Genomic DNA, 12,118 nt, shown 5'->3' on the forward strand with positions numbered 1-12,118 from the left:
ACAGTCCTGTCCTGGGTGACGGGTTCTTCTGGCACCGTCACTAACACAGGTTGAAAAGTAACTTTTTTCCTTGAATAACTCTCGTGCATACTGGGCCACCTCTTGTGTCCAAGCCTCAAAACCCTGGTCTCGGTGATGTCCAACATTTGACTCCTAACCAATCTGGTTTCTTCTTCGTCAACGACATGGTAAGTTACTTCAATGAACAATGAACTGTCGATCTTACCTAGGGTTCCTTTTTATATACAGACCAATACCGACGTGACCGTACGGTAATTTGATAGACTTTTTCCAAGGGTCGACTGACGATGTGGTGAGTGGGTAAACGTACAATCTTGTTCGGTTGATAGGTGGTCACTTTAAAGTTAACATCCTCTCCCGATTGCAAGGCTTCTTTCAATACCCCAAAGTTGACCACTCGACTGGTACGATGATTCAGAGTCAGTCCTTTCACTTTGCACGTGGGGGCCCCGAGTGGCCGAGTGGTCTAAAGCGTTCGCCGTTACGGATCACTGCCATCTCACCTGTCTGCGCCGGTTCGAGTCTCAGATTCAGCCAATTTAGATATGTGAGAAAGCATGCCAGTAGCTTCTCGTGGGTCGGTGGTTCTTTCCGGGGTTTTCCCGGTTTCTTCCTCCACCATTAATACTGGCCGCCATATATGGCCTATCGTGTGCTGAAAAATGGCGTTAAACCCCACAACAACAACAACAACTTTGCACGTCGTGTGCACTTCTCCTTGTTTGTCCCGGTATTCGTAGCCGTAATTTTTGGGACCACCACTGACGAAACTTAGAATCTTGTCGTCGGGATGCTCGTCTGTCCAGGCTCCTAAACGGTCTCCTTCGATGTCAGGGTGCTGTTGAATCGGGTGATGGATGCAAATGCAACTGTCCGTGTCAAAGTACAGGACGCGTTCTTCTAACAGTTCTAAAGCTTCGTACAATTTTAAGCGAGCATGAGCTGTCACGTAAGCCGCAATGATGACGTTTCCAAAAGGGTCGTCTTGTACAAAGTCCAGATCTTCTTCGTAATTGACCAAGATCAAATCCTCGCGAACGACGTCCACGTGTTTCATGTATTTGGTTTTGTCGTGAATCATCTGGAAGTAGCGGGAAGGTTCTGTCAAATATTCCGTCTTGGGTAAACACGGTCGTTGTGCCATTTTACCCCACAAGCAATTTAACATCACTTTGGCAAACGATCGCCTGCCTTCGTTTTTTTCGATGTGGTCTAAAGAGATGCCTTCTTGTGCGTAGTATTTCTCTTTGAATTGTATTTGGTCTTCGGGAGTGTGACACCAGGAAGGATAGCCGCTGGCTTCTTGTTTCAGTTTCAAAAAGGCATCCACGTAGTCGGCGAAAATGCCTTTCTGACTGGGGTCACCCTTGTGGTATTGTTGTGTCTTAGGAAAGTGGCAAATTTCGTACACTTCTAACAGTTGGTATCCCATGTCCAGAGCTTTGAACAATTCCACGCTGACCCAGGTTCCCGTCAAGGCACGTTCTTCCTGGCTGTGATGGCAAGGTTGGTCCTGGTTGCACGTTTCGGCACAAGTACGGCACAAGGGAAACATCAGTTTGCCTTGACAATGGTGAGGTAAGACGGGATGGTATAGGTTCGTGGGAGGCAAAACTTTACACTTGATCAAGCCTTCGTATTGTCGAATGTTTTTCAGGTCGATGTGTTCCGTGAACAATTGCGGGTGCCCTACAGGAAAGCGACAATATTTGCACACGTAGGGATACAGCGAACACACGTCCAAGTATTTGATTTCTTCTCCTTTCTCTTCGTCGGCTTGGTACAGCAAACAGGTGGCATTGGTCCTTCCTCCGTACAAACTATCCCTCGGGTTCAGCGGGTCCATGAACTGGTAACTTTCCACGAGGCGTTTAAACTCGGGATCGGTTTTCATACGGTGATCGTACTCGTGTTCCCACATTTCCACCACTTGGTATCCTTCCTGTTCTAACTTTAGGCGTCGCTGACAAGTGTCCTGGTACAAGTCTTCCATGGTTCGTTGCAAAAACTGATTTTTAGTGTCACGGTCAGGGTAACAGATGGGACATCCGTGAAATAAGCAACCGTTAAACTCGTACACGATCTTGGGGTTTTCTAAGTCCCAGCCATCTACCGAATACGTTCCGATGGTCTTTTCGCCTCCTCCGTTGCGGACATGCTGAATCCATTTGTCTTCCTTGTCGCACAAGTAATGTAACCAACGTAGGGCTTTGACCGAGTATTGACGCTTGACATAGTTGGTCGTTTGAGGACTGATGACAGCCACGGTGTTTTCAGGCATGAATCGTTGTCGGTACACTAAGGAACACGCTTTGGCAATGGTGCAAGCTTCTTTCAAAGGATCGACCCCTCCGTGTTCCATGAACAGTTCTCGAAATTTTCCACAGCAACGCCGTAAAATGTCCACGTCGGAACGACAATACTTTAACATTTCTTCCTGAAAGTCGAAAGGGTCCGAGGCGTGAGCTTGGTACCAAGCGTAGAAAGCTTCTCGTTGTTCGGTACGCATGTTGTCGGGGTCGTAATAGTGAGCCTCAGGCAAATGGGGTAGAACAGCATGTTGATTGGCTTCCGTATTGAAAAAGTGTGAAAAGTACCCTTTAGCCATTTCTGTCATTCCAAACGTTTTAGGCATTCGACTCAAAGGCATGGCCAAGTAACTCATCGAATCTTTAAACTGTACTTGTCCCACTTGCATGAAAATGATTTTGGCTCCGTTCAAAATCACTTTAGGACGTTCGGTGCCATGTTCCGTATAGTACCTCAAAAGAAACTGTCCATCGTATCCGGAGAAATTGTGAGCCATCACCGTGGCATGACGATGACAATCCCCGTAACGTTCGATGTCCTCTTGGCTCCACGTCTTGTCGATGGGGTCTAAGACCCATTGGGCAAAATCGGCTAACGTGTTTGGTCCCCGAAAGATTTTTTCACGTCCTCCAGGAATCTTGCTGCAGTGAGGGCAATGACTGAAGATAGGTTCTTGAATGCACTTCTCGCACGCTCGATGAGCCACGCAGAAATTAGGGATGTGAATGCCAGTCTCTTGCATGCATTCGAAATCGAAAAAGATGAAATTGCCTTTCTTCTTGTGACCGTCCTCTTTCTCTGGTGGGGGTTGGTATTTTTGCACGTAACATTCGTGTTCCAAGTCCACGATGTGGTGACAAATGTGACATTTTTTCTTTCCTCGACATACGTGTGCCTTGGCATTGTTGGTACGTATGCCTTGTCTACACGTAGGGCACAATCTCAGGAGTTGACAAGCACATTTCTTCTGTGAACCTTGTGTTTTCAAATGTTGTTGGTAACAGGTAGGGCTGACAAACGTGCGCAGACAAGTCGAACAAGGCACTGGTCCTTCGCTCAGACAGGGTGGAGAGGCCAAACATCCTGGGCATTTCATTCCACAATGCTTGTGTTGCTCTCGATTGTTATAACCATAGTCACATTTCTCACAATAATAACTGTATCCCAGGAATCCAGTGATACTGGTAATGGTATCGAAATGGTCATCGTGATGATAGACATGAATGTATTTTCCGTCCTTAAAATCTTGGCCTCGAAACAACAGAGTTCCACGCATTTCTTGAGGGTGCACTTTCAAGGTGTAGCGTGGAGCTAGGGCATCTTGCAATTTTTGCATCTCAGGAATGCCACAGGGTGTGTCTTTGGACAGTCCGGCTTGTTGCAACAGGAGTTCTGCTTCATTTCGTTGTTTGGCTCGATCGCATCGTTGAATAGTTTTCCAGGTTCTTTTCCATTCTACCGTGTCGTTCTTGTTGGCATAGGTTCGTCCCACCACGATGGCACGGGCTAAACACATCTGGTCTTGAGGGTTGTTAATTCGGACGAGACTCTTTTTGGTGTTGCGAAGGTCGTCCACCAATAACATCTTTTTGCATCCAGTTCCTTGAGGAGGAGAGACGTGGGCCATTTTCAGTGTGGTTTTACCATCGGTGATGTCAAACTGGTCATTAGATTGTTGCACCTGTTGTATCTTGTCCATGACTTTGGAAGGGGTCAGTTCTGCGGGTCTGCTAAACTCGATCCAAAGAGGGGATTTCAGACCGTCGTGATCTATGGATAGTGTCAAGCGATCGTCTTCTTTGGCTTGACATTGTCGCTTGAGTGCGGTGAGCAAAGAATCCCACATCTCGGTGATAAACCCTTCTGCTTTCTCCAAGGGTACGTCGGCCTTGAAATCTTTAAACTTCACCGTGTAGGTGTAAGCCGTGGTTCTAAATTTTCTAGAGGAGCGCTTTTCCGTCTCTCGAATGGAATAGTACTTTTCAGGGTTGATTAAGGGTGGTGAACTTGGTTTAGAGGGTTCGGATTCTGGTTCACTCATGTCCTCTTCAAAATCACTGGCATGAATTTGTGCCAAGATTTCAGCCCTGGTACGAGGCGATAGATCACGTTTCTGCCTCTTACTTTCTTCTTCTTCTTTCTTCTCGAATGAATGGGATCGTTTCATCTTGAGTGCAAAACGTCAAATGACTCAATTTTTAACACCATAGACTAATTTATAGTCTTGGCAAACCAGCGTATATAAAAAGGGTGTGTGTCTTGTCCTTTCACTATTCATTTCACTCTCAAGCCGAGCACAACAATGGAAGAGACTACCCAGATGGAACGTTTCGTCAGAGCTTTGCGAGGGGTCATTAGAAAATTCTCTTCAGACCAGCCGACGGACTACTCTCCTTCCTTTCGAGATAAAAGTCAAGATACTTGCTATATCTGTCAGAAGAAAGGGCATTGGTCTTCAGAGTGTCCAGACCGTCAAAAAAGAAAAAAAAACAGGGGCTAAAAAAGACAAAAGTCAAGATACCTGTTATTATTGTAAAGAAAAAGGACATTGGTCTCCAGATTGCCCAAAAAAGAAACAAGAGGAGTCAGAAGAAAAGAAGGATTCTTCAGAAGAAGAGAGGGATTCTTCGGAAGAAGAGAGGGATTCTTCGAAAGAAGAGAGGGATTCTTCAGAGGAAGAAGAGGAAGAAAGAAGACAATTCTATTTAAAAGAAGCAAAGAAACAGGAGAAGAAAAGAAGAAAGGAAGAAAATGAGGAAAAAACGGTGAAGAAATTAAAAAAACAGACTAAACAAGGAGAAAGAAGAAGTCAATGAACTTGTAATTAAAGTGTTCTGTGGTGAATTGTGAATTGGATTGTAAAAAAAATGGATAAAAGAATACATGAATGATATAAGGTAAGTGTCTTTGAGTTTTGATTTTAAAATAAGAAGCTACACTCACGCACTCATACACAGACACGTACTATAAGGTAAAATGGGTGGGGTTTATTTTTGAGTTATTGGCAAATTGAAATTGTATTTCTTTTCGAGAAATGTGGGTGGCCCTGAAAAGGGCCTTTTTATTTTGGTGTAGGGGTGAGTTTAACCAATCAACTTTAACTGCCTTAAGCCTTTGCCACGGCCAAGGCCTACTTCTGATGATTGGGTTGAAATCAGTAAGGGTGGTTCGACAGGCTTAGTCACAGGGTTGGCGTGTTTAGCTCGGGAAGGTCGTATTCTCTTCGGTCGTGATAAAGAAGTCTGATACATTTGTTTCAGACTTCTTAACTCCGCTAAAATGTCCAACAGTACCGTAGCCGTTTGATTTTCACCCTCTTGTTTCTTTGCTGCTACTTCTTCTTGCTGTTGTTGCTGTTGTTTTTTTCTTACCTCTTCTTGTTGCTGTTGCTGTTGCTGTAGGAGAAAAGCTTGTTCAGCTTCCTTTTGTCGTTGCATAAATTTCTCCAATTCTTCTTTCTGTCTCTGTCTAAAATTCTCCACTTGCGGTAATGAAGAAGGTAACGAAGGTTCCGGAACAAATTCTTGCGAGGTAAGAAAATCCACAAAATCCCAATGTACCTCTTCTGAAAGTAAGTCTGGGTTCCCTTGGGCAGTCTCCCCTGCTGGTGCACCCCAATGGATCGTTTTCTGAGTTTCCGTCATGTTGAATCACTGTCGCATAGATTGACTGCACACAAGCGCTAACGAATCTATATAGAGCACGTGACGTCACAGACTGCTCTCTTCGGATTGGATGCGAGCTGACTGAATTTTGTAACGCGTGTTCGGATTGGTGAATGAATTCAATCCGTTTCAATCCTTCCTGTACCTATAAATAAGCGCAGTTCACTGCATTGATTCACTTGTTCTCGTCGCTTCAAGATGTGGACCGATGTGCAATCTTCTACGCTTGTGTCTTCCATGATGTTCCGGATGGACATGCTCATGTATGTCCGATCCAAGTGGACCGTTGTCCACAGGACAAACACCAGCCTGTGGATACGTAGGATCTACGTTGAAAGACAAAGATGCCTGAAAAGAGTGCTGATTTACGGACCAACAGTGAGACGTAGCCTAAGGACAAGAAGAAGACCAATGCGGTACCATTTATGTTAATGAATACATTAACATAAACCCAAAGGCCCTTTTCAGGGCCAGCCATATTTCTCGAAAAGAGATAGCCTTTCCATTGCCTACCCTTTTTTAAATTTAAATTTAAATTTAAATTTAAAAAAATTTAAAAAATAAAAAATCCCATATTCAATTCCCCTTGTCGCTAGACAGACCCACACTATAGTTCCATGTTAAATTCCCCTTGTCGCTAGAGTGACCCACGATTTTTCTCCATGTTAATTTCCCTTGTCGCTAATCTGACCCACGATTTTTCGCCATGTTAAATTTCCCTTGTCGCTAATCTGACCCAGGGGTCTCTGTAATGCTAATTCCCATTGTCGCTAATGTACCCCACCTTACTACTTACACCTTAAAGATGGGGACTGAGAGAGTTGCAATGTTTATCGACACAAAATGAATGCCGTAAAGCTCTGATGACGGAAAAACTTAGAAACTTAGAGCGCCGTCTGTTGTCATATCATTTCTAAATTTCTAAAGCTTTTCTATGCGATGCTAATCTCTTGTATGCCATTATGACAACAGATGGCGACACGAGTTTGACAACAAAGACGATACCGATAAAACTTAGTATTTACATTGTTGCAAGGCCAAATCTGTATGAAAACAGCAGTTGGAATGATGTAATTGTAACATGGCAAGTTTATAAACAGAATTTTCTAAACTTGTAATAATCGACATAGCGTTTCCCATACGATAAAGTACAGAATCAATTCAGTAGTTGGCAAACTGCAAGATACAATGATACAGAAGGAAAGTAGATCTAAGCACGTGCAAGCAGCCATTGACAATAATGCAGAAGGAACGTAATACTTGCAAACTGCCACGTACAAGTTACAGCAATGAAGAATACAATAAACATGGATAGAATTATGAAAGTAGCACTTGTAAGCAGCCATTTACATTAATGCATCAAGGAAGATTAGAAAATACACGCATATAATTATGGCGATAAGCGCCTTCCATACGTTTCTGTGGCGTTGTACATCAGCCCGTACACTTTATAATAGTTGGGTACGAATGCATTACTATTTATAACGCATGCATTTATCTAATTGCTTGCCTTTGGTGATCTTCGCTGGACGTTTCGCTATCTAAGTCCGATGTTTCGCTGTCTTTGCTCACCAGGGACTCAGCTTACGTCAGCGACTTAAAATTTGTATTGTACAATTATCGTACAATTAATTTTTTGGCGTATTTGCGCACTTGCCTGGGTGCTGGGAGACTGTCGCAGTTGTAATAGGCACCTGTTCTTTTTCGGACAACGTCGGTGTCTTGTGACCTGCATTGTTTAGTATCATACTCAAAAGTTATAATAATGAATCTATCTGAAAACAGTGTTGTTTGTCCTTGTCGGACTTTTAAAAGGGACTGATGGCAACAGATGCCAGTATGCTAATCAATAGTCTTCCACCTCCTTATTTACGTTAGTATTAATATTAGTACCCTTACTCCTACCTCGTGGACCGGGTACTAACATGAAACTATGTATCAATTGAGCAAGCCTGTTGTGATTCACACCCAGCACTTTTTTAGCCTAATATCAACAATTTTGACCATATTCCTTGAATATAAGGAAATAAATTGATTAGTCCCCTTATTTAATACCGGAATTATCACAAATCACTGTAGAAATAGTTGTAAAATTTCGTTTACCTTTTTTATCCGATATTTTCGTTTAGATTGTCCGACATATTAGTTCAAATAATGATTACTTCCTTTCTCAGCCTCGTTTGTTTGTGTGCCATATAAGGACATCGAGTCCCTATTTGGAAACGTAAACAGATCGTAGTAAAAATATGGCGCGGTTTGAGTCGGAAATTCTGCACATTAAAAGTAAACACGATTTACCGGTGACTTTGAAATTCCACAAAGAAGCCATTATTCGCCACTTGATTGATAATAACATAGCGTAGAATAGCCAAATATGGTATGGCAGGCCTTATATAGAAATGGGTCACGGCGAGACTATCGCGTTATGTCATAGCGGACACGGTAAGGTTAGTGTAACCATGCCAATTTATTTTATCGTGTAAGGGCTTAATAAATTCAAAATAAACCAAACTTCTTTCACAACATGATTATACTTATGTAGTTGATTTCTACACTATTTGTTTTTATGATTTTAGTGATTTTTGTTGCTCCATTACATGATAGGGGATCAGTTCGTAGCCTCAACCACAACATATTACGTTGAGGCTACGACATCGTAGCTGCATTTACGTGTTTTGTCTGCTAACCAATGGCCTGCCACTTCCTCATTTAAGTGTAATGTTCTCTTTTCAGTGCAAAAAATACAAGGCAGCTGACTTGCTAAGGACTTACACGGAACACGTGGCCACCAGAATTTCAGCTGAATGTATCCGACATAGTTCCAGGACTTCATGGGCTTCATCTAAAATCAAGACCTCGCCCAAGATTCTTGTGACTGGTGGGGGCGCTTTCAACAAATTTCTCGTGCATTTGATCAGGGATAAACTGAAAGTGTATGACATAGAGCTCGATGAAGCAGACGAAGGCACCATAAACTTCAAAGAAGCTTTAATATTCGCTTTTCTTGGACTCAGATGTCTTCTGGGAGAGGAAAACGTACACCGTGACGTTACCGGTGCAAAAGCAAATTCAGTCTCCGGAAGTATTCACCGCCCACTAAAAGTAGGATTGAAAAATGAAACCGGTGGTAGTAGTAAATTTACAGTCAAGTTGCATCGCCAAACATCAGTGAGCCCGTAAAAATGTGAATGTTCTGATCTTTGTTTACTCTTCAGTATTGTGGCTTATGCTTGTTATATAATATGGCTACAGTTTTATATATGAGTATATCTGCAATATATGTAGAAGGAATCGGTGACATTACGTTTGTTAAATTTCGTTTTCATTTTCGTTACGTATACTCGGCTGTTTAGTTTGTTTGAATTCAATAAACTTTTTGTGGGACAGGAACTGTTTTTCTGATTATGCATCTGGTGTTTATTTTCAGTGTCTCCGTCTATCTGTTTGTCGGCTTTTCCATTCCTCTATATTATTTGTTTTGTTCGCAGATTAACTTCTGCTCGAAGCCATCTACTGTTGACAGTTCTTTAACTCGGGAAATATGCCAGTACAATGTGTGTGAAAAGTTAAGGTCACAGTTCTGATTTTGTACCATCCACATGTAATAACGACTAGCAACTAATCGTGATCATATCTGATATAAAGATGGCCTTTTCATACAGGGGGAAACGTACTGATCTTTGGACCAATTGGTCGAAGGTCAGTGTCACTTTAGCAGCGCTTAAAGTTATGTAGCTTACAGCTGGTATGAATACATTATTTTATATTATTTTTACATCTTCATTTGGAATAGAAGCTTACAATAAACAAACATGATAATTGATTATATAAAGAAACATCGCAAGCGGTTTTGACGACACGATATTGATGCAGCATATTCATCTATCAGACGTACGTATTTGAATTTTGATAGGATACATTTGCATAATATTTGTATGCAGTTTTAATGCATTATAAACAGTGCTACGGATCATATGATCTTAGACTAAGTAACAGGAAAAGGCGAACATCAAAGTTTGCAACATTCAACAAATAATTTACTTTCAGAATGCATAGTGAAAATTTAAAAAGAACATTGTGAATTAATCCCCAGATAGACATTAAAGTCCTATCACAAGCCCAAAAGTATAGCATATTTTGAAACATTCCAGCGGTGTTCCGCATAAATTCCATTATAGAATGTGCTGATGTGTCAGTGCTTTCGAATGTGCCAATGTGCCAACTGTCTGAATTTATCAAAATGATATAACCAAAAATGTCTAGGGATGAATTCATCATAATCTTAAAATAGTGATTTAGTCAAGTTTACAATAATCCTTAAATAGTAACTTAATCTTGAATCAATGAGCACATTGTAATTCCAATGAATGATTTTGATAAAACAAATCCACTCATCTGTATTAGGACTCTAAAAAAAGAATGAAAAGCAACAAGCTTTGTAAAATTCAACAAATGTTTTCTCTAGAATACAAAAATAAAAATGTAAAAAGAACTTGTGGTATTGCGAAACTAATCCAGGATCATTTTAGAATTTCTAACACAAGTCCTAATAATTAAACCTAACGCTGGAAGTACCTGTGATGGCCTGTGTCGTAGTGATGTGCCAGCAGTCCTTTGGTGAATCACAATAATACAATCCTAGAAAATAACCTTATTTAAATTTCACTGTAAATTCAAGTTTCTATTTCCAAGAATCTTATTTTTGAGCAACTGTATTTCTAAAGAAGAGTCACTTGAATTAAATAATTTGACTATATACATTCCAGCCTAAGTGAAATACTGGACACAAAAATAATACAAATGATTTTGCTCAGATCTTACAGTATGAGGTATAATTTCTAGACAAACTCAGGTCACAGCATTTTCTAAAACAAAAACAAACAAAAAATTTACCGAACGGAAAAAAGTCATTCTGGAAGTTTTCAAATGTTTACAAAATACAAAATCTTAGTTATAATTAAAATGTTTGTTGCTAAAATTATAATATAAAATGTGTTAAACAACAGGTATACCCGGCATTTCATGGGGAATTTCCAACACAGAATGCGATAAATTTGTTGTTTATACAACCAAAATTAAGTATTCACGTCAGGTATAAAATGAACTTTATTTTGGAAAAGGTTAAGTCCAAAATACAGTTATGTAGCATATAATGAATAAAAAAACGTAACAAACAATGCAAAGTAAATATTCATTACACAACTAAAACATTCCAAGAAGACTGGTGTTATCATATGAATGAGTAAATTCCGATGTAAATATACCTCTCCACTTGTCATCTTAATTCAATTTTACATCAAATTCGTAAATAAGGCCAGGCCTGTTTACTTAAATTTTAGCAAGCTACCTGGAAAAGGTCAGGTAGACCACGTCTTTTACGAGGCAAGTACCACTGTCCAGAATTCAAAACTGTAGTAAACGTGTTTACCTACAGTTGGTAATTTTCTTAATATATAATCTAAAATCATAGAGGAAAAATTAGCTCCGTAATATACTTCTTACAAAAAAATACAGGTAGGCCCAACTCAAATTATGGATAAAGGTGAATCAAAGAAAAGGAACCGCGATATTTCAGTAATTAGCGTGCCCAGCTCAAGACCAAAAGGTTCCGGTTTGAATCCTACTACTGGACCAGCCTGAGTCAATTACTTTAGTGTGTCCTGGGGCAAGACACGTTACTCCAATTGTGTCGACACTAAATAACCTACTTGTGTTGCAGTCCCATAAGACACTAAAACCAGATAAAAACCAATCTTACAACACAAAATAGATATACGAACATACAACGATGGACGAAAGTCAACCCACAACACAAATAAAATATACACGTTTCTCCGCTCAGAAACAAATAGATTTTTACAATAAAGCTTTCTTTAATATATTAATCAAATATGCATATGATACTATGACAATTAAAATTACATGTCTTGTGAAAATTATACAAATAAAATATACATAACTAGATCAATTACCATTCATACCGTTGTCAGTTTAAAAATGGTGCGGCGACTGCCCGAAACGAGTAAGATATATATATATATATATATATATATATATATATATATATATATATATATATATATATATATATATATATATATATATGCCCCGTGTGGTCTAAA

At 40.3% G+C, this 12,118-nt stretch overlaps 1 protein-coding gene across 1 annotated transcript in view; it reads left to right on the plus strand.

Moving 5' to 3' along the window:
• The window catches only part of LOC149797416 (uncharacterized), a 36,160-nt gene extending 26,774 nt beyond the window's left edge, over positions 1 to 9,386 (plus strand). The window contains exon 2 of the mRNA XM_089962206.1: positions 8,730 to 9,386. Within this exon, the coding sequence (XP_089818332.1) occupies positions 8,730 to 9,176 (447 nt within the window). The 3' untranslated portion in view covers positions 9,177 to 9,386. The remainder of the gene's footprint in view (positions 1 to 8,729) is intronic.
• The last annotated feature ends 2,732 nt before the right edge of the window (positions 9,387 to 12,118 follow it).

This window comes from Sinohyriopsis cumingii, chromosome 6, assembly GCF_028554795.1.
Source record: "Sinohyriopsis cumingii isolate HCF-2022 chromosome 6, ASM2855479v2, whole genome shotgun sequence".
NCBI lineage: Eukaryota > Metazoa > Mollusca > Bivalvia > Unionida > Unionidae > Sinohyriopsis > Sinohyriopsis cumingii.